At 41.1% G+C, this 24,441-nt stretch overlaps 2 protein-coding genes across 2 annotated transcripts; one reads left to right on the top strand and one right to left on the bottom strand.

Annotated features, from left to right (window-relative positions):
• Positions 1-10,377: 10,377 nt before the first annotated feature.
• LOC308282706 (tryptase-like) lies at positions 10,378-13,697 on the bottom strand (the record flags this gene model as incomplete). Its single annotated transcript, XM_080723094.1, has 6 exons — positions 10,378-10,394; positions 11,012-11,264; positions 11,353-11,510; positions 11,704-11,975; positions 12,800-12,943; positions 13,678-13,697. 6 exons carry the CDS (start codon positions 13,695-13,697, stop codon positions 10,378-10,380), a joined length of 864 nt encoding a protein of 287 aa, XP_080579220.1.
• Positions 13,698-16,437: 2,740 nt separating this feature from the next.
• LOC308282705 (serine protease 33-like) lies at positions 16,438-20,285 on the top strand (the record flags this gene model as incomplete). Its single annotated transcript, XM_080723093.1, has 7 exons — positions 16,438-16,444; positions 16,923-17,079; positions 17,925-18,196; positions 19,008-19,028; positions 19,270-19,424; positions 19,510-19,753; positions 20,281-20,285. 7 exons carry the CDS (start codon positions 16,438-16,440, stop codon positions 20,283-20,285), a joined length of 861 nt encoding a protein of 286 aa, XP_080579219.1.
• Positions 20,286-24,441: the final 4,156 nt, after the last annotated feature.

The following is a 24,441-nucleotide window of genomic DNA, read 5'->3' as shown; positions in this document are numbered from 1 at the left end:
CTTGGAAAACACAAAAGTTTGAATAAAATAAATATGTGAAATAATAGTGTCACTCACCTCTGTTTTCTAAATACTGTATGTCTCACTCACATTCATCATGACATTACTCTCACGGAAATGATTACAAAGGACCCCTACTATACCTGTATGTCTTTCTCGGGTTTAGCAGGCTAGACCTTGTATCTGAACTATACTGTAATTGTATTGATATATTGATGTATCCTTTGCCTTGAAACTAGTGTTTTTAGAATTGTACGGCTACCTTGTTTTTAAAGGTGTCTCCAAATAAAATGCATTAGGCCTATTATTATTATTATTATTATTACTATTATTATTGCGACTGTAGGTCGCAGTTTAGTGGTCACAGCGTGACCGTATCTCTGTCTGTCTGTCTCTAACGCCTGACACTGTGGTTCCCCTGACACATCACTGTGACATCACATGTGACATCAGTTTACAATCAGAACCATCACAGCTTGTCCGTAGACGTCTGTCCGTCCATCTGGACGTGTGCAATCTTTTACGGTCTATGCGTTTGTCACTCTGACATCATGCTCTGACATCACTGTGATGTCAGGGGAACCACTCACAACGCAGCATATCTCCATATACAGTACATGGATCTCCATATTTCCATATTAAGGGTCTCCATATATGGGTAACTCGTCTGACCGGTACATCACTGGCCAGATGGCCAAGAATTGGCGCGACCTCGCCTGTCGCCCTGAGGTGTCTTACTAGTTGTAGTACTGTCTTGTTCTTTTCCTATGCGAACAGCTAATAAAGTATTCAATCAATCAACCAATCAACCTATCATCTTGTGAAAGGTGTATCATTGGGAGCCAAGAGTAGAAACAATTTCGTCTAGCAGCCACTAGAGTGTGCCATGGGCATTCAATTGAGCAGTAGCCTAATCATGATAGATTTCTATGTTGAGAAAATTGTGAATTGATTAAAAACAAATTAACTATTTCCACACCAAATACTGATCAGGGGTTTATTAGTGTAAAATAGCTCAATGGATTGTTCACAACTATAGTCTTAACTCCTCCCCAGGATGCCGGTCAGAGCATCAGGACCAGACTGGTAGTGGTGGTAAAATGGGTTTTATTGGCTCCATGCATTTTATTGGGGAACATGACATGATGGCAATGATGGTGGTGATGATGATGGTTTAACTGAACAGAACGAAGGACATACAAAATCAGCAACAAACGAACTTATGCATAATTAACTAGGGTACAAATTAACAACAAACTAGGGGATAACTAAGTGGCATAAACATTACAGGCACAATCACCCAAACCGCACTATAGGAACAAATCACCCAAACATCACAGGAACAATACTTTACACTTCATATATACAAATATGGTTTTCATTCATTTGTCAGCGTTTCTGTAACTACCTCTTTTTTACAGGATGGGGAAGTTACCCCCACGCCCAACCCCCAACCTGGAGGACCAGGGACCAGGGAGCACTTCAAAGAGGTTCTGAACAGACCACCACCAGCTGAACAGCCTTATATTCCCCAGGCCAGGATACCACTCAAAATCAAGTGTGACAGACCAACAAAAAACGAAATAAAAGCTGCAATCAAGCAACAGAAAACCGGCAAGGCTGCTGGCCCCGACAATATTCCTCCTGAAGCTCTCAAAGTAGACATAACCACATCTACAGACATGCTCTACAGATGCTGTAGACAAGATGCTCCGGGACCAGCAAGCGGGTTTCAGGAAAGATCGCTCATGCACAGACCACATAGCAACACTACGCATCATCATTGAACAGTCTATTGAATGGAACACAGCCCTACACATCAACTTCATTGACTTCGAGAAAGCCTTCGACAGTTTAGACAGGGCAACACTATGGCAACTAATGGGCCACTATGGCATCCCCACCAAAATAATAAACCTAGTTAAGAACTCATACACCGGAACCTCATGCAAAGTCATGCATGCAGGCCAGCTTTCCCAGAGCTTTGAGGTCAAGACGGGCGTCAAGCAGGGATGCCTACTTTCACCATTCCTGTTCCTCCTGGCAATTGACTGGGTCATGAAGGAAACAACTGAGGGGAAGAGGAATGGAATTCAGTGGACAATGTGGGAACAGCTGGACGACCTGGATTTTGCAGATGACATAGTGCTCCTTTCACACACACAAACACAAATGCAAGACAAGACAAGACAAGACAAGACAAGACAAGACAAGACAAGACAAGACAGACACACTCTCACAAGCTGCAATAAAACTCGGTCTCACTCCCAATATAGCAAAAACAAAGGTGATCAAGATCCACACCAAAACCACCGACGCCATCCTAATGAACGGCACTGCTCTAGAGGAGGTACTATCTTTTACTTACCTAGGCAGTGTTGTAGACACCACTGGAGGGACAGATGCCGACATTAACTCAATAGCTGCCGGGCGCCGCTAGGTGCCGCTAGAGTGCCAGCCATTCTCCCGTAGGCATTCACTATCACATCCGGGTCGCCAGCCTGAACTGGCTTGGCTTTTCACTCGAATGAGTGCTATGCTAGCGAGCCGGAGGAAGTTAGCTATCAGTTAGCAATCGACTATATAATTTTTTAGAAGAGCGATCTAAAGTTATTCAGCCGCCAAAATAACTTGTCTGCTGGCCTCGGAACACAATCCGGAGAAAATCCGCTGTAAAGATGTGTTTTTCTATTGGAGTGGGCGGAGTGCTGCGGCCTTTTCTTCCCATTACGGGCCATGTAAACAGAATCGCGGCCTTGTGCTTGCTAGGATGCTAAATTAGACCGGGGCTTCGTTGATGCCTCCGATTATTTAATTCATTTTACTAAAGGAACCGAATAATGTCGGTTCTTGTAATCCTTAATACGTCTTGCTGAAACAGCGTTTTTTTGGGGGGGCTCTAAACTTTTTTCTAAACCATTTTCAATGGAATAAATCATCGGGACAAGTAGAATGGCTCGCTGGGAAGCGGTGGAGGAGCCAGGACCACCCATGTCGCTACTAGCAGCTCAGGGTAAGCGAAATAGATTAAAAAATTAGTATTGGAATGGAAAAAAGAACCGAGATTATTCGGTTTTCGCACAGAAAGAGTTAAGAGCAGAATCAACAAAGCTAGAGTGGTGTTCAACATGCTCAGGAAGATCTGGAGTTCAAAGAACATCTCCAACAACACCAAAATGCGCATCTTTAACTCCAGTGTGAAACAGGTGATGCTGTATGGATCGGAGACTTGGCGGACAACAAAACACACAACACATAGGCTGCAAACATTCACCAACACATGTCTCAGGAGAATCCTACACATCTGGTGGGGAGATAAAGTGACCAATGTGGACCTGTGGAAAAGAACAAGCCAAGATCCCATTGACTCACAAATTCGAAAGAGAAAGTGGAGTTGGATTGGCCACACCCTCAGAAAACCGGCTACAAACATCACCCGACAAGCCCTGAAATGGAACCCCCAAGGAAAAAGGAAGCGAGGCCGCCCCAGGAACAGCTGGAGAAGAAGTGTCGAGGCAGAAATGGCAGAGAGTGGGCTAGACTGGGGAAATCTCGAAAGAACCGCCAAAAACCGAGTGAAGTGGAGAACATTTGTCAACGGCCTATGCACCCTAGAGGAGCAAAGGGCTTAAGTCAGTAAGTCATATACAAATATAATCATTACAGGCTCTTCAACACAGGGAACAATGCAATCTAACAGAAACAACATATATTAACGCATCAGACAGACATGGAGTCTCTTACCTGGTCTATATAGGCTGACTCCAGGTGATCTGCATTAGCCAACTACAGGCCCCACCCATCAATTAATTAGAGCAACTCCACCCACTCCTGGCCAGAGTAGGGGATTTTGTACAATTAGCCTATCATGAATTAGGCTAGTATTATCAGAATGTATTTAATTGGATAATTAATTACACATTGATCTCTTAGTTATTAAATATAGCCTATTTAGCTATATTACAGTCCAACTCCACAATGTATTCACAAAATAGGTTATCCCATTTCAGTGCAAATATCTAGGCAAAAGCAATGAGTATTACGAAATAAGAAATAAATCTACACAATACCCAAACATACCAAAGTGTCCTTTATTGCTGTTTAAGCTTAGTCCATATTATGTTATACTTTTGTAGTGATGCGCAGGAGCGGGAATTGAACACCACTCTCACACTCGCCGGTCCGACACCCAAACCACTGTGCCAATAGAGCTGAGCTCAATTGGTAGGGCGTTTGTGGGTCGGTTTATTGGCTGGGGCTACAATCACCCCCTCTGTCTTTTGAAGCGCGTCCTCGCGCTTCACACTTCACGCCGCGGACCACCGCACACGACGTCCCTCATGTCCCTCACGCAAGGATATCACACTCCTCATCCTGCCGACAACGCCAGATTGTAGTCATGCGCAGGAGCGGGAATCGAACACCACTCTCCCACTCGCCAGTCCGACACCCAAACCACTGTGCCAATAGAGCTGAGCTCGATTGGCAGGGCGTTTGCGGGTCGGTTTATTGGCTGGGGCTACACTTTGTTAACAGTATCGCACAAAATAGCTCATCATCAATGAACATCTCTTCCTGTGTGTGTGTGTGTGTGTGTGTGTGTGTGTGTGTGTGTGTGTGTGTGTGTGTGTGTGTGTGTGTGTGTGTTCCTCTCATCATAGACTGCCCAGCCATCATTCCACGGTAGCCATAAATCATAACTCTTGTAGAGTGCTTTTATTTTGAATACATTGTCTGTCTCTCTACAAGAGTTATAAAGGGGAGCGGGGACGCTCTTTCTGGGTGAGCCCTTCCGTCCATTTTCTGCTCCAAACATGTACAAATGCAATATAAAGGTGCTCACCGAATTGTCAAAACAGTTTTCTACTGAACCGTCCACTCGTCTGCATGTGTTAGTCCATATGATTCCAATAAATGAATGTTTACTCAAACTTCTCACGTTTCCTCGCCGGAATGCTAAGTTCCGCCTACAAAACGTCGGAATACTTCCGCCTACAAAAGGCCATGTCCTAGTATGAGCAAATAGCGAAGGGGACCAACGTCACGTGATATGTTCGGCCATTTTCACCCAACATTGTGGTAAACAAGGCAAGCGATGAGATTCCGAGACAAGTTTGAGTAAACATTAATTTATTGGAAACATATGGACTAACACATGCCGACGAGTGGACGGTTCGGTAGAAAACTCTTTCGACAATGTGGTGAGCACTGTATATATTGCATTTGTACATGTTTGGAGAAGAAAATGGACGGAAGGGCTCACCGAGCAAGAGGGTCCCCGCTCCCCTTTATAACTCTTGTAGAGATAAATGTCTTCAAAATAAAAAGCACTCTACAAGAGTTATGATTTATGGATGCACTAGTTATGCACTTGGCCCTCCCTCTGGCCTTCCTTTACATCCACCACACCTCTACTCCCAGCCAGGCAGCCCTGTCTGACCTTGGAACAGTGTTCTGCAGACATGAGGGCCATGCAGCGATTCCATCAGGACGACAGAGGCTGGGACGACATTCGATACAGGTAGAAATCCGTCCGTCGGAATGCGTGAAGCCATTGAAAGCAGCACTGCTCTGCGTGCGTTGCCTGTGCCGTAGGTGTGGCTGTGGGAAATGACGGAAGTGATCCAAACAGTTTGACTGTCAAACAACAGCACTGCAAGACATACCTACTGTACGTACAGGGGCTGAGGCGGACTGACGTGGCGTACATAATTGCGTTCCTTACGTCTTGCGATTGTACGGAGCCGGTCTGCCCGCGCCTTTAGGGGAAATAGGATCAGGGCAAACAGTCAGGCACATACTGTAACAGCAGCACACTGTACACCAGGGGTGCTGATACTGCATGTACTGCGTCTCTCAGTGGGAATGAGGAGCACCCAGCCACAAGCACCATCACGCTGGGCTAGATTTACATTACAATACAGTACATTGGCTGCCCCATTCACACCTTTACAAAGCTATATTCAGGTTTTGCACCCAGTAGTACGAACATAATTCAGCGTCACTGCTGTACGCGGACTGAGGCAAATTGTAATCCATATAAATCTTTGTCTCCCTTATATAAGCTTTGTTGCCGGTGCTGATGGGTATATACGAGGGGAGAGGTTGGGATCGGCAAGGCGCCCAAAACCTATGGCCACAACAGCAAAGGCTACGGGGTTTCGTTCATCGGTGACTACTCCTCCAGCCTGCCTTCCCAGCATGCCATGGGTCTGGTGAGAGACCGCCTGACGTCCTGTGCCGTCGGTGGCGGTCAGCTGGTGGCCAACTTCACCATCCAGGGTCACAGACAGGTTGTGAACACAGCCTGTCCAGGGGATGCTCTCTACAGGGAGATCAGAGGCTGGGAGCACTTTGGGGTGAGTGAGTTTTTGGTCATGCAAATGGGCCGCGAGTAAATCTCTCCTTTTTACTGTGTCCTATGCTCAATCAATCATAATAGTTTGGCTCCCAGGGAGACACCAAATGTCTCTTTTGATCTCAAGCCGAAAAGGTTTGGGAACCACTGCATACTAAAACTAGAACTGCACTCTAACGAGTTGCCAACTTGTGCACAAGTAGGCCTACTTGTGCGCCAGCAAAGTGCGCTGTGAGGTGCACTCACCACTGGCATCACCACTGGCGATGCCAGTGACATCACAACTGGCATCACCAGGAATGCTGGTCCCTCATTGGCTGTTAATGATGACGTTGCCAGAAATGCTGGTCCCTGATTGGGCTACGGGCTTAAATACAGAAAGACATGCAGTACCTAATGTACATAACATACGTACATACAGTAGTACATACGAAGCCACACGCAGTACTTGCGGGCTCTGCTGGCGCAAGTGGTATGATTATATTGTGCTGTGTGCTTATCTATTGGGCATGCATGCATTCCTGATGGTCATTTGTTTTTGATTCGACAGTAAGTCAATGAATGACAAACCTGCTCCACCACATGAAGAGCCTTGGAAACACTAAAGTTTTAATAAATAAATATTTGAAATATTAGTGTGACTGGCACTGCTGATTTCTATACTGTCTCACTCACATTCATGACATCTTGTGAAAGGTTGTATACTTGGGAAGCAAGAGTAGAAACAATTTAGAGTAGCAGCCACTAGAGAGCGCCATATGCATTACATTGAGTAGTAATCTGGTATTGATACGAATTCCCATATTAAGAGATTTGTGAAATTGTGTAAAGGGTTGTGAGCTTGTAGATGTGCTATTTTCAGTGCTGCACACCAGAGTATAAATCAGCATTGTTTGAAATATGCTAGTGGAAATATGCTAATGCTATATGTATTCCTGTCCCACAGTTATCCTTATCTATTACTTATCCAACCTTCCATATCAAACTCATGTTAACTGATCTACTGATTGTGGATCTTGTGTGTGAACACATCTTAATTAAGTAGTGGGATCAACTTACAGATCTTGTTCACACACACATTTACAGATGTGATGTTTCAAGCCTTCAGGCTTTAGGCTTACTGCCTTTTCCTACAAATATCCTGAAAATGCATTTTATTACATATGTTTCTTTCCCTGTTTCAATTTTTTATGGAGATGGAGCATATTGGCAAAAAGATTTCACCCACTGAAAAGCAGAATCTTCATAGGTAGATTTAAAGTCAGAGAAGTAGCCTGACACTCAGCCTGAATTGACATTTCGTTTCACTTCATTATTCAGGTCATCAAAATAGCAAAAACAGATGGTCTGCCAATCCACTGGAATACTGTATTGCCAATGGCAGGACGCGTGAGGTTTTGAAATGGCACATCTCTGTAATATGACAACTTAAATCTCAACACCATTGGCCACTGCAGGGTTCTGTAGTTGTGTAACTTATTCATACAAGAGTGAGCAGACAAATGACTCAACCATCTAAAAGTTGGAACACTTCCCCTTCTGAACATGGGAGTGTTTGTACACAGCATTACATTTGCTTGTTTATAGTATGATATATATATATTAGGGGTGTGTATCCATCCCCTACAAGGCGATTCGATACGTATCCGATACATGGGCTAACGATTCGATTCGGAAACGATACGGCTTACATACAGAACGATTCGATACGATTCGATTTGGTGCAATTTCGATACGATTTCGATTCTGTGGAATTTGATTCGATTCGATCCGATTCGATTCGATTCGATACGATTCGATGCGATACGGTGTGATCTGATACTTACGTTTAATGAAACATACATTTTCCATTTTTAATTAAGAAACTTGATCTATAAAGTAGCATGGCTGACCTTCAAATAATGGATATCTCATAAAAGACCAAGGAATAACAGAAAATTGTAAAGAAAGATGGATGACAAATCATTTTAGTATCATGTCATTGTTGTGTTCATTCTAAATAGACACAGACATGTAGATACAAAAAATAATTAATGTAAACTACAAAGCCTACTGACATGGTTTGAAAATCTGTCTCACACACCCATTTCTAAGAGCTTCACTTTAGCAGTTACAGTTGGTCAGGTGGAGAAATATAAAACAAACACACAAAAGGCCTGGCCCTTCAGGCTTCAGTACAGTGCAATAATTGTACTTTGCAAAGCTGCTATAATAACACTGAAAAACTAAAATACATCCTCACCAATGCCACAGATCAGATCAATCCTCAGCAATGCCACAGATCAGATCACCAAATAAAACTAGTAAAAGAGCCTGCTGTTATTCAGTCAATAAGATCATTTCGAAGAGATCCACTTTACAACAGTAACAACAGCAGTATAAAGTAAGTGCAACATTTGAAGTCTGGCACACATCATGTCTACTTGTTATCGTATGGCTCTACTGCAGTAGTTCTAAAAAAAATCAAAAATTAATGTCAAGGACCCCCAGTTTGACATATGGATCAGGCTCTTGTCTTAAGTTTAAATGGAACCAAATGGACCCTAATCTCCATTTGTACACTCCATTGAGTTACACATACCCAAGGGTTCATTAGGGTCCATTTGGTTCCATTTGTACACTCCCCTGCTGAGTTACACATACCCAAGGGTCCATTTGGTTCCTATCATTTTGCCGAGGACCCCCTAGAACTCCCTCAAGGACCCTTGGGGGTCCCCGGACTCCACTTTGAAAACCAATACTCTATAGTCGCCCTTTGCAATAAAAGCTGATGCTGTGATTATTACCTTTGCTGTCGACAAGCGCGGGGACTTCTGATGGTTCTACTGGGAAAAGTGTTATCCAATCCATTACTGTCGCATTCTTATAAAATCCAAACTTGCGTTTCTCCACTGGAATAACCCATAGTGAATAGTGATGGAACTAGTCTACCACGTTGTTGGTTTGTTTACAAGTCGCTGTGTGTCGCACATGCGAGCGTCATACACGCACCAGTGTGCTATGTCGGAAGTAGCAGATCTATAAGTTTACAACCCATCCACATACAACACCCTGTGGGCTTGTAGATCTGCGGCTTCCCGCAGGACAGTGACTGCAGTACGCGGAAACCCAGCTCTAGCGGAGGACAGAGCAGCAGGCAGCTTTTTCTTTTTTTTCTTTCCATTGCACTGCAGCACTGACTGCTAGCAGCGCTCACTTTTGAAGTAATGATTTGTAACAGTAAACGATGAGTAAGTAAGTTCAGAATTTCACAGCAGGTTAATTATTTAATGCTAAAATCCGATTAATCCGATTAATAACTTTAGGACCGATACATCGACCGATACGGCCGCGATTTGGACCGATCCGGGTAAACGCGCATCGATGCGGCCGTATCGCTAGTGTTGAAACCGATAATCGATTCATATCGATTTTTTCCCCCACCCTTAATATATATATATATATATATATATATATATATATATATATATATATATATATATGGACAATATAATGATATACTGTATATATTTATAATATAATCGGACACGATTGGTCATCACAATATATTTCTGACCTCTGATACAATATGACATTATCCTGGATAACATCACTCAAAAAGTTAACAAGTTTACAAGGCATCAGAAGTGACATCATAATATATGTAATAATACAAGACGGAATTCAAGAAGGTGACTTTCTATTAAACCTATGGATCACAAGTGTGCTTGGACCTGAAGTCTGGTGGCCGTGGTCCGTGGCACACCAATGCACCTGGTGCTTGTTGAACCTCCTAGCGTTGATTAATTCCCTCTGTCTTGTGTGCTTTGTTCCCAGTGGATTCCTCGTGACTCGAGTCAGTGCAACCACACTCGCAATTTCCCAGAATTATACAGCATTGAGATATTCATATCATAGAGAATTCATGTATGGCATTTACTATAATTCATGTTGGAGAAAGCAGTTTAAAAAAGTATGTAAAAGCGGGAAACAAGTTAAACACACTTTAAATTATTATAATTTAATTATATTCTCACATTTTATCTTGAGGCACGGCCTGTGTAGATAAATACAGAGTTAATTAGTTAATAAATTAGACACCAGGTTTAATTTAATTAAAACGAACCAGGGCCCTGCCCTGAGTACTACTACACAATAATCCTCATAGCTACCTGGGACGGGTGTTACATAAGAGATGAACAGTGACAATACATTACTGACATGATTTGATTTGTAAGGTCATCCAACAGTGATGCGTGGTGAAAATAGCCGATTTACAAGCACAATGTGTTGCATACATGATGTGTTATGCTCGAGCATGAAACAACTCCTTCTGACAGCTATCTATAATCCAAGGCTACTTATTCCATAAGTAAGCTGCCCCAATTCCTAAACTCTAGGGTCTAGAATTGCTACTATAGGCCTGGGCGGCTAGTCTAGCGGTCCAGGCACCTGACAGCGTGCCGCTGTGCCGGTAGGTTCGAATCCCGATCCCAATGACCTTTGCTGCGTGTCACTCCCCATGTCTCCCTCCCCATTTTCTGTCAGTCTACTGTTCACTATCACACTATCAATAAAGGCAGAAAAAGTACAACAAATATATAACTTAAAAATAAAAATAAAGAATTGCCACTACAGTAACTGCTATTTTCATGTGGTGATTTCGGTCGTTACTGCCACTCTTATTTGGCAGTGGTGGCAGGCCATCGCAGTTGACGCTGAGGTCCCTGTCAGTCCCAGAGGAGGTGAAGGTGATGAATCCTGGCTGGTCGCTGCTGATATGGCTGTTGATCCAAGACTGGTACTGGGACACTCTGGTGTTGACTCCAGGATAATCAGGATCGGCACAACCCTCTCCGAAGCTCACTATTCCAGACTGAATCCAGTGAGAACCCCGCTTGATCACCATTGGGCCTCCCGAATCTCCCTACAGGGAAAAGGTACAGCATTTTAAAACAACGAAAGCTTTGCATGAATAAATTCTCGCAGAGAACAACACATTCTCAAATGATCACCTGACATGAGTCCTTCCCTCCAGCTCTGAATCCAGCACAGATCATATTGTCAGTGATCATATACGTCATTCTGTAGTTGCAGTGACACTGTCTGTTCCCCACCACTGGAATCTTCACCTCCTGGAGGTTTTGCCTTGCAGGGAGGGCAACAAAGCTCCCTAGGGAGAAAAATTACTTTCATGAGCAAGACTACAGTATAAATATATCAAAACAACTGCACAAAGGTTGACTTCCTGGAGGGTGGTCGTGGTTGTGCATTCTGTTTATAATATGGTTTGCTATTTTGTTAACATGAAGCACATTGAGTTCACCTTGAAATGCTACAAATTAAATGGACTTTATTACACTCACCGTTATATTCAATGTCTCCCCAGCCTGTGAGCCAGCTGTCAATGCCACTGTGGAAGGAGCTCCCCCATGCTGCCAGGCAGACTGGTCGGATATTCTTGGTAAAAGTCACCGGTGAGGAAAGTTTCAGAAGAGCGATATCATTATCAAATGTGATGTTTTTGTTGTAGTCGGGGTGACGGATGATCTGGATAACCGTCCGAGAGACTTTGTTTTTGTTGACTAATTGTTGACTCTGGAGACCCAGATAAACATTGACACCGGAGGGGTCGTTACTAGGAATGAAAGAGAAAAAGAACAATCCATAATTAGCACGATATTATTACATTATTCACATGGAATGGCCTTGTGAAAGTAGCTGATCGTAGGGATGGACAGTAGTGAAGAACGTTTATTCGAATAGTACCTGTTTTGAGTATCAGTATTACTTGAGTATAATGTTTTTTATATATAAAGTATACTAATATACTCCACTTTATTTCAAATATATATTGTACTTTTGACTCCACTACATTACTAGGAAAGCTCAAGTACTGTAAGAAGTAACGTCACCAAATGCACCATGTCAACAAACTAAACTACACTGCTGTCAGATTTCTGTAAATGCATTGTGAAAACTATACAGCAACTCACTGATATTAAAAGTCAAATGTATTTTTGATTACTTTTTAAAACTGTGTCTTACACACAGTTGTGACCAGGAGAATCTATTGACAGTCGTGGAAAGTAACTAAGTACATGTACTCAAGTAATGTACTTAGTTACTCGTTACTTTGCATAGCCTATTTATATTATTATGACATTTAAATTTTACTATTTGAAAATAGCAGATCAACAAGCTCACAACATGTTGTTGATCTGCTATTTCCAACAAACAAAAAAATATTAACTAGAAAACCTGTGAAATGGGACTTTCAGCATAATTAATTATAGATGCCAGCACTGTTGGCACTTTTAGTTATTTTACTTGAGTAAAATGTAGAAGAGTTTTTCCACACTGCAGTACTGATACCTTTAGTAAAAAATGTAAACCACTGTCTATTAGCTTATATTTTGATACAAGAACTGGTGTTGATTACTTTGTCCACCATACACTGACCTTTCGAAACAGTGAGCAGCAGTCAGCACCCATTCCTTGTTAATAAGAGATCCACCACAGTCGTGACCACTTACTACACTAGAATTGTGTATACTGGCCATCCAGGGCCAGCTCCCTGCAGGAGCATCCTTACCTCCAACTATCCTGGCATTCAGAGGAGCACGGCCACACACTGAAAGAAATACAACCGTCATTGATTGTAGATCAGCCATGTTTTGTAGATTGGCAAATTTGTATGCGTTGTTGTAGGCTACCTTGAATTATTATTTAGGATGGTAATTAAAAAACAAATAGATAGTTACTTACCATTTAATTGTGACTGAGCACCTGAACAAAGGAATGCAAATAAACGGTTAAAATAACAAATTGAGATCATTCACAATGCATCTTAGTTATAGAGTTATTTTATATATATATTCTAGGCCAGAAGACAAAGATTATCACCCCTGTGTGTGTGTGTGTGTGTGTGTGTGTGTGTGTGTGTGTGTGTGTGTGTGTGTGTGTGTGTGTGTGTGTGTGTGTGTGTGTGTGTGTGTGTGTGTGTGTGTGTGTGTGTTTCCCAGAGCCGTCCTATTAGAGCAGGGATGGGCAACTTTGATGATGGAGAGGGACACTAAATTTACACACTCACTCCAGGGTGCGTTGCGTACCTGCACACTCACCAGCACTCACCATCAATCAATGATCACACACACACACACACACACACACACACACACACACACACACACACACACACACACACACACACACACACACACACACACACACACACACACACTGATTACAATTACATATTATATTAAAGTGTTATATACATTATATTTAAGTGTTCCTTTGTGTGCCACAGACAAAAAACATTCAACTGAACGCAGTACTTGTGCCTCGCTTTTCTCATGGGCGCAAGTAATTACACCTAAGGCATCTAGCACACGCTTTATCCAGAGCGACTTACAGTAAGCAAGATAAACCAAATTCATAGATATAGTGTTGTGCCCCAGTAAACTATAGGATCACAGGTAAACAGAGAATCTAGCTGATTGTGTCTCCCTGATGCTGTTTATTCTACTTACCTCTCATCAGTAAAGTTAACAGAGTTGCTACACAGAGTATTTGACAGACAGCCATCGTGCGTTTGATTGCCAGTGGGAAATGTGTCCAATATAAGTATGTGTGTTGTGGGGCGGAGTCTCAGTTTGACTCATGATTGATTTGATTTCTTATATCATATATAATACAACAGAAGAGGACCAGCTCATTGACAAATCCACAGACTTTCACAAGGGACACATGTCCGGCACAATTCACTCAGCTTACAGTGAAAGCAAAATGTGTCAGTTAGGCCTATACTGGGAAGGGAAGTCAGAAAGGTATCCTCAAGTATCCTGTGTCCCATGAGCCCTTGTGTGAAAGTTGGACATGACTTCCTGTTCCTCTTAGCGGTTTCATTCTGACTGGTTGCTGTGAGCCTGAGTATCCCCACCCAGCACAACATGTATGTTCAAGTATGTTGAAATGGCATCACATTGGCATCACATTGACGCAATTCTAGACTACTACTTGCGCACTTTTCTGAGGAATTCTGACTTCCCTTCCCAGTATAGGCTTTACCTGACACATTTTGCTTAGTGAATTGTTCCTGACGTGTCCGGTATGTTAAAATTGGATAGTGTAGAGAACTGGCGGCGGCCTACGGCCACATTACTGTGACTCAAACATAACCATAAACGAATCAGATCCGGTTATCCAGAGCCACCGATCCGACCGCTATTCCCATATATGGTCATGGACATACAGTATATCAGGGGTCATCGCCATGCTGGCTTGGTGGACATTTTTGTTAAAATATATATATTTTTTTTAATGCAAATTTAGACATACAAAATTTGTGAATAGAATGACCAGAAACACTATAACAAAAGGACCCGTACACCATTTGGTTCCATTTGTACAATCTCAAGAGTTATTGTGGTCCTTGCAAATACGATATTTGAGAGCCACTACTAGTGGACTCCTAATGTGCACATTAGGAGTCCACTAGTAGTGGCTGTCAAATGTTTTATTTGCTAGATTTACCTTGTAAATCAGCATCATATTCTGAAGAAAACCTGGAAACTTGACATTCAGTAGGCTTAATGGTGTCTTATGATCAAAATAAGAACATTATAATGGTGTACAAACAGAAAATCTACATTTTCCCACGGACAAGACCTAGTCTTGCCACGGACACATTTGTCCAACTTCGGACATATTGATGACCCCCATACGGGACCGACCAACTTCACACTCGCATCGGCAAGGATTCTATGGACTGTGTGTGGTGCCCGCTGCCGAGTCGTTCGGATATGCGGTTGTCCAGAATCTTCGATCCGACCAATATGCCCATATGGGCTTTCCCATAAATGGGCATATACTACTGATAAAATCAGGGATCTCCATATATGGTCATAAAAAGGTCAAGGACTGACAGATACAGAGATCTCCATATATGGGCATAAAAGGGACACAGACAGACAGGTTCTCTGACGGAAGCCCCTGACACTATGACTCAGACATTTCAAACAGATCAGCGGTGCAACATAGGTGTAAGGGCCGCGTGGTGGCTCGAACCTCCAGTACACTGTTTCACAAACAGTTGGCCGGGACACCATGTTTGGGTCGTGCACCATGGGTCATGAGTAGATATACATTTTATTTTTTCCTACATTACATTTTATGTTTCCTACATAATAAATAAATACAAGATGGTATTAAGATGGTAAGGTAAAAGTTTCAACAAAAGAAATCACAACTTTTCTTTTTTTTCTCTAAAATAATTATTTATAAAAAAAAGTATTTTATTTTTTATTTAAATTTAAAATTATTTTATTCAAAAATGGAATCACTGTAGACTGCAATAAAATGTAAAGAATTTAAACCGTATAGTGAAAATAGCAGATCTGTAAGCTCACAATGTGGCAACATTGTAGAGCTTGTAGATCTGCTATTTTCACTATATACAGTATGTACTAGTATTAAATACTATATTATAATAATATAATAGTCAGGGCAGGAATTTCAGAGAGACCATGAAGGCCATGGCCGTCGTTGCCCCTAAATTTGGCCTTGTGCACCAGTGGCATGCCCTAAGGCCACAGTGGCCTTAATGCCCCAGCTGACTGTCTCTTCCTTGTCAGGTAGACACCAGTGTCCCCATCTTTAAACCAATCCAGTGACTTTGATTGGTGCATGGCTGAACATGGATCAGATTATAAATACGATAATTGATTTATTTCACTGCAGATGGGCTACATATATAACATTTAAAATCATCCTTAACCCTTAAATTCAATTAATGAATTCAATGGACTAAGATTTGATGGCCTTCCTGTCCTGGCTTTTGGCCTTTGTGCCCCCCAAAAATGGACAACACCTTGCCCTTAAATGATGAAATTCCAGGCCTGCACTAGTAGTATAGTATACTACTATTGCACAATTCGTATTTCCTTAAAATGAAAATAAGAGAACAAATTAATCATGAGTCAAATTGAGACTCCACCCCCCAACACACATACTAACACTGGACACATTTCCCACTGGCAATCAAACACACAATGACTGTCTGTCAACTACTCTGTGTCTGTCTGCTAACTTTACTGATGAGAGGTAAGTAGAATAAACAGCATCAGGGAGACACAATCAGTTTATTATACTATGTTAATTATGTTATATTAATTATAATGTTTAGACTGATGCTAGGTTCTCGGTTTACCTGTAATCATATGTATGTGTGTGTGTGTGTGTGTGTGTGTGTGTGTGTGTGTGTGTGTGTGTGTGTGTGTGTGTGTGTGTGTGTGTGTGTGTGTGTGTGTGTGTGTGTGTGTGTTTATTTCCATTTCTTTGTTCAGGTGCTCAGTCACAATTAAATGGTAAGTAACTTTTTTATTTTATAGGTTTTTCTTCCATCCTAAATAATAATTCAAGGTTTAGTTAGCCTATACGAAGCATAAGAAATTGCCAATCTACAAAACATGGCTGATCTACAAAATAGGTGCTATGAGCTTGTAGATGGCCTGTTTTTAGTGCGACGACGCATAAATACTTTGTTGGCTTTTCCACCCGTTGACGGTTGTATTTCTATCAGTCTGTGGCCGGGCTCCTCTGAACACCAGGATAGTTGGAGGTGAGGATGCTCCTGCAGGGAGCTGGCCCTGGATGGCCAGTATACATGGTGATTACCTCTGTGGTGGATCTCTTATTAACAAGGAATGGGTGCTGACTGCTGCTCACTGTTTTGACAGGTCAGTGCGTGGTGGACAAAATCAACACCAGTTCTTGAATCAAAATATAAGCTAGTAGACAGTGGTGGAAAAAAGTACAATTTTTTTTTACTAAAAGTATCAGTATTGCAGTGTGTAAAAACTCTTCTACATTTTAAGTAAATGTACTAAAAGTGCCAAAGGTATTTGGCATATATTATTAATTTGTTTTATATTATTATTAGTAGTAGTAGTAGTTTTCTAATTAATAAAATGTTTTTTCAAAATAGCAGATCTAAGCTCACAATGCATCGCATCATGACGCGTTGTGAGCTTGTAGATCAGCTATTTTCAAATAGCCAAATTTAAATGTAATAATAATATAAATATACAAAGTAAGTACGTACAGTATTTGATTACATGTACTTAGTTAATTTCCATCAGAGAAAATAGATGCTCATGGTCACAACTGCAATTTTTTCCCCCTTTTTTTAATGTAAGTATTCAAAAGTACATTTTAATACCAGTGAGTTGCTGTATTGTTTTCACAATACATTACAGATACATTACAGAACTGACTTGCATGTGTATAGTTTGTTGACATGGTGCATTTGGTAACGTTACTTGTTACTTGACAGCTTTCCTAGTAAAGTCAAAAGTACATATATCTTTGAAATGTAGTGGAGTACACTAGTATATTTTATATAAGTATACAAATATATACTAAGTAGTACTGATACTTAAAACAGGTACTATTCGAATAAACTTACTTCATTACTGTCCATCACTACAAATATAAGATCAGCTACTTTCACAAGGCCATTTCATGTGAATAATGTAATAATATCGTGCTCATTATGGATTGTTCTTTTTTCTTTGATTCCTAGTAATGACCCCTCTGATGTTGTTGTTTATCTGGGTCGCCAGATTAAACATGTAGTCAACACTAACGAAAAGTCTCGGACGGTTATCCAGATCATCCTTCACCCCAACTTCAACAAAACCATAGAATTTGATAATGATATCGCTCTACTGAAACTTTCCTCACCGGTGACTTTTACCAAGAATATCCGACCAGTCTGCCTGGCCGCATGGGGGAGCTCCTTCCACAGTGGCATCGACAGCTGGGTCACTGGCTGGGGAGACATTGAATATAAAGGTGAATGTTATAAATTCCATTTAATTTGATTTGTAGCATTTCAAGGTGAACTCAATGTAGTTCATGTAAACAAAATAACAAACCATATTACAAACAGATAACCTATACTGTATAGAACCCATGCACAGGATGCATCACAGTGTGGTTTGGTAACGTGACTGTTCAAGACAGTAAACAGTTACAGAGAATTGTGAAGAGAGCTGCCAAAATCATTGGCACAGAATTACCACAGCTACACACAATCTATAACACACGCTGTAAGAAAAAGACAGAGAACATCTTAAAGGACAGCAGTCATCCCGCCCATTCCCTGTTCTATCTCCTCCCATCCAAAAAACGTTACCAGAGCATCTCATCGCACACCACCCGTCTCAGTAATAGTTTTTATGCTCAAGCAATCAGGTTGCTTAACGAAGAGATGAATGCGAGACGTAGGTAGTCATGTGCACTGTACGCAGTTTTTAAACTGTACACTGTTACACTGTATGGTTTTTGTTGTTTTTGGGTTGTCTTGGGTGACTTGTTGTTGTCTTGTTGTTGTGGGTTGATGTTTTTGTGTGTAATAAGGCTGAGAGTGCTCCTGGCACAAGCATTTCATTGTATGTCTGTACCTGTATGGATATGCATGTGACTAATAAACCTGAACCTGAACCTGAACCTGAACCTGAACGTATAGAACACGCACGTCGCACGCACGCACGCACAAAATATATAGTTAGTTATTATATACAATTATACAAGAATATAATAACTATAACTAAAATGCGTTAAATTTGTTTTTTTAACTGTTTATTTCCATTCCTTTGTTCAGGTGCTCAGTCACAAGTAAATGGTAAGTAACTATTTTATTTTGTAGTTTTTTTTTTACCATCCTAAATAATAATTCAAGGTTTTCCCAGATTTATATCATTGTCTGATGTGCAGTGTATAGGAGCAACATTTAAAGCTTTGTATAGTGAGTTGTAGTTTATACAATTCTAAACTTTATAAAATTATACAACTATATTTGAGCAGTTGCTTTTATATATTTATACTTGTGGTAAAGTATTAAACTAAATTTGTGTCTTCCCTAGGGAGCTTTGTTGCCCTCCCTGCCCTGCGAAACCTCCAGGAGGTGAAGGTTCCAGTGGTGGGGAACAGACAGTGTTACTGCAACTATGGAGAGGGCACCATCACTGACAATATGATCTGTGCTGGATTCAGTGCTGGAGGGAAGGACTCATGTCAGGTGATCATTTGAATGTGTTGAGTTCTCTGCAAGAATTTCATTCTCTTATTTCATTGTTTTAAAATGCTGTACTTTTCCCCTGAAGGGAGATTCGGGAGGCCCAATGGTGATCAAACATGGTTCTCGCTGGATTCAGTCTGGAATAGTGAGCTTCGCCCACGGTTGTGCCCTGCCTGATTTCCCTGGAGTCAACACCAGAGTGTCCCAGTACCAGTCTTGGATCAACAGCCATATCAGCAGCAACCAGCCAGGATTCATCACCTTCACCTCCTCTGGGACTGACAGGGACCTCAGCGTCAACTGTGATGGCCTGCCAAATAAGAGTGGCAGTAACGGCCGAAATCACCACGTGAAAATAGCAATTACTGTAGTAGCAATTCTTTTTATTTTTTGTGTTTCAATATTTTTTATTATAAGGAAGAACACACAAGACAAGACATACATAGACAAGACACCACTTGACACTACATCACAACCTTAACAATAGACCATAGACAAAAAACTAAACAAAAAGAACATAATTAAATCATAAAGTAATTGTTCACACCCCCTATAATACTGCCACCACCATCTCTCCCATATCTCTGCCATCCATATCCATCCCCTGCCTCACATTTGATACCATTTTCTATTAGCTGTTATTCTCCGTCACTCCAACACATAAGACTCTGAGCCACTCATCCCCCATACTTGGTGCCATTGGCCGCCATGTTTCCACAAACTCGGCCAGTGTGCCCCAGAGTACTTTCATTTTTAGTTATTTAGTTATTTTTTTATTATATTTATTATTATTTATATATTTAGTTATACTGTATAAGTTATATGTTTTTTGTGCGTTTTCTGCCTTTATTGATAGTGTGATAGTGAACAGTAGACTGACAGGAAACGGGGAGAGAGAGATGGGGAGTGACACGCAATGACGCAGCAATGGTTGTTGAGATAGGGCGTCGAACCCACCGGCACACTAGATGAATGGACCTTCCTTACTTATGGAAAGAACAAGTAGCCTTGCATTATAGAGAGCTGTCAGAAGGAGTTGTTTCATGCTCGAGCATAACACATCATGTATGCAACACATTATGCTTGTAAATCGTCTATTTTCACCACGGATCACTGTTGTAAGACTGGAAGTCAATGAATGACAAGCCTGCACCAAAGAGTCTTGGAAAATACAAAAGTTTGAATAAATAAATATGTGAAATAGTAGTGTCACTCACCTCAGTTTTCTAAATATTGTATGTCTCACTCACATTCATTATGAATCATGACATTACTCTCAATGAAATGATTACAAAGGACCCCCGCTATAGCTGTATAGTGCTTTCTCGGGTTTAGCAGGCTAGACCTTGTATCTGAACTATACTGTAATTGTATTGATGTATTGATGTATCCTTTGCCTTTAAACTAGTGTTTTTAGAATTGTACGGCTACCTTGTTTTTAAAGGCGTCTCCAAATAAAATGCATTAGGCCTTTTATTATTATTGCGACTGTAGGTCGCAGTTTAGTGGTCACAGCGTGACCGTATCTCTGTCTGTCTGTCTCTAGCCTCGGAAACCCAGACTTGTCTGTCTCTAACGCCTGACACTGGTTCCCCTGACACATCACTGTGACATCACATCAGTTTACTATCAGAACCATCACAGCTTGTCCGTAGACGTCCGTCCGTCCGTCCATCTGGACGTGTGCAATCTTTTACGGTCTATGGGTTTGTCGCTCTGACATCATGCTCTGACATCACTGTGATGTCACGGGAACCACTCTTAACAGAATGGATTTGCCGCTCTGGCTTCACTGTGATGTCACACTAACAGAATCTCTTCTATGCCCAAATAGTAAAAAACAAAACAAATACTGTATATATTAATTGGGGCCAAGCCTGAAAGCCTTGAACCCTATTGAAATTCTGTTTTTGTTTTTGAATGGTGGCACATGCAGGCTCTTAAGACAACTCTCACTAAAAGGTTTTCTGAAAAATGTGGCAGCCCATACTGTACGTACCATTGTGACTCAGGTATCTCTAAGTCCATGCAATTAGCATCAACACTTGCAAGTGTAGCACCCCACAGTTAGTATCAGCCATGAACCAGCGACAACGGCCCTGCTAATCGGGCTCAGCCCTATTAGCACGACTGGTTGTGCGTTGGACTGGCGAGTGGGAGTCCCGGGTTCAAACCCCGCTTCCGCGTATCACTACATCTGGCGTTGTCGGCAGGATGAGGAGCGTGTTGCCCTCGTGAGGAGGAACAGTGCCACGTCGTGTGCGGCGGTCCGCGGCGTGATGTGTGAAGCGCGAGGGCGCGCTCCAAAAGACCTGGGGGGTGAATGTAGCACCCCACAGTTAGTATCAGCCATGAACCAGCGACAACGGCCCTGCTAATCGGGCTCAGCCCTATTAGCACGACTGGTTGTGCGTTGGACTGGCGAGTGGGAGTCCCGGGTTCAAACCCCGCTTCCGCGTATCACTACACAAGCATATGATTGATAGGAACGTTAGCCGTTTGCTGAAACATAAATGATTTATGTTTGAAAGGTGGTTGCTTTACTTGAGCAGCGTGGTTTTAACAAAGTGGCTACCCTGACATTGTGGTCAGCTTATAGGTTCCCGAAAAGTTCCCTTTTTTTCCCTTTTTTTTTTGAGAGAACACACCCAACACACCCACAGTAACCAACCACTGACATGTATTTTCTCCTCCCTTGATGATTAACTAATATATTTGATATTTTAAACCTAAATATATTGCCTAAATCATGACTTTGTATAAGCAGCTCTTACACAGTATACATTATCAAAATATACTTAAAATACAAAAGTAAGATTACTCATTATGCAGAATGTCCCATTTCACAAGTTTTCAAATGTATAAAATACGCAATGTGAGCTCGTAGATCGTAGAAGTGGTTAATGTATGTTTTGCAATAATAATCAAAATATAACATGGACAAAAGAGAGGGTTATAGTGAAAATGTCAGGATTATAACAGACTTTTCCTCTCATGTACGAGTTGTTGATGATATCAGCTTCCTGTCAGAATGTCAGTTAGAATTCTGTTGAGTTCCAGAGAAACCACACCTTGGAGAAATAACCTGTTATCTTAAAGATCTTCAAACTGAATGTGCCACATGCCCCCCCCCCCCCCCCTGTCAGATAATGTTTTGAACTTTTTGGAAATGCCCAAAATAGGGACACTACAGTATGTTGAAAGTGCTTAAAGCCACATTATGTAACTTTCCTCTTCTAACCCGGATTTGAACCTGATTTGTACAAGTGCTGTCATTTCTACCATTGAGCTGATACAATTGAATCTCAACCTTCAGGTCAGAATTTGTGAATAAAGCACTGACTGCTTTAAAGCCATTTACCCCTTTTTCCAGGCCAAAGAGACGAGGTAGAAGGAGAGCAAGCAAGGCCAGGAGTATCAAAGGACGGTTCAAACTGTTCTACCTTGGCATGGACAGGAGACTTAATGGAATCCTAAATGAGGAGTACAAATGTTAGCCATTGTAACTTCATACTTCATTTTAATCATGTCCTTATCCCTGCAAGACCCGAATTAATTTCTACTTGCCAAAAAAAAAAAATCAGATGGTTTTGTAGGAGTCATAATCAGAGGAAAATGTAATGTTTAAAAAATAATAATGTTTTTGTAAGGTTTTATAGCCGTAAATCAATGAATCAAAAATCATGCTCTAATTTGCCTTTTGGGGATATTTTTCACAATAATAACATATGTACATGTTCTAGATATTCTAATGATCACCAAATGTTGTTCGTCAAGACTCTGGACTCCAGAGATCTTTAAGTGGTGTGAATGTCAGCCTCTGTGGGGGGTATTTATATGCAAATATCGTGGCCAATGGCATTGTAATACTAAACAATAGGATTTAATGGTGATGTTAATGTTAATGTGAAAAAAGAACAGGAAAACTAATTATACACATTTTTTTAAATGATTTAAAAAATGTTGCCAAAAAGCAACACTGGGCCTTGCAGGGATATACGGCGATACGTAGATAGATAGATAGATAGATAGATAGATAGATAGATAGATAGATAGATAGAAAGATAGAGATTTTTATTAAAATGTCCTGCACCAAACAATGGCCAGCCCGCACAGGCTTACAAGACACTCACAAAACATAATACAGTACATACACCAAGACATACACCAAGACACACCACAAACAGAAATGCAAAAGAACATATTGATTGTCCATGCTGTTTACGGATACAATGTTCTCCAACGCAACTGCCATGCTTTCTCTATGAATTTTGCTAAAACAAAAACGTCCTTCTTGAACAACCAGCATAACATAGAGCATTCAGTCGTCCAAAACAAATCTGGATTTTTGGCTTGCATTTGTTCAAATATGGAATGAATTTCTTAAGTCATGTTACAGTGGACACGTGTGTGTGTGTGTGTGTGTGTGTGTGTGTGTGTGTGTGTGTGTGTGTGTGTGTGTGTGTGTGTGTGCGTGCGTGCGTGCGTGCGTGCGTGCGTGCGTGCGTGCGTGCGTGGTATAATTATTGTATTAATAACTCTATTAATACCCCTGTACCTTTTTTTTCATTATGTCAAAAAGTAATCAACAAACTATAGGCTACTTTAAAAATGGTCAAACATTGTCTACAATATCCTCTGCTCAATTTAGTTTAGTTTTAATTTGTAGAATCCTGTATGAGGTCCATACCTGTTGTAACAAAATAAAGGTGGACACTAAAGTATACTCATATTGCTAAATACATTTAACAGATCCTTATAGACCTACCCATCTGCTGCAGTCTGTTGAATGCAGTACCATTATGATTTGTGAGGTTTTTAATTGATTTCCAATTAAAAGATGAACATACTTTCTCATAAAGCCATCAGATTTTTCCACTCAATTTTAATAGGGGTATGAAAAACGTCTAAGATACATTGGGAACAGATAAAAACCGATGACTTATTTGCGATTAATCGCACAATTAACTAGGTAAATCGTGCGATCACAATTAGAATATTTAATCGCTGGACAGTA

The sequence above is a fragment of the Nannobrachium achirus genome (assembly GCF_963921795.1).
Source record: "Nannobrachium achirus genome assembly, chromosome: 4".
Taxonomy (NCBI): domain Eukaryota; kingdom Metazoa; phylum Chordata; class Actinopteri; order Myctophiformes; family Myctophidae; genus Nannobrachium; species Nannobrachium achirus.
The sequence above is the reverse complement of the archived record's forward strand: the minus strand, read 5'-3'. Positions and strand labels throughout refer to the sequence as shown.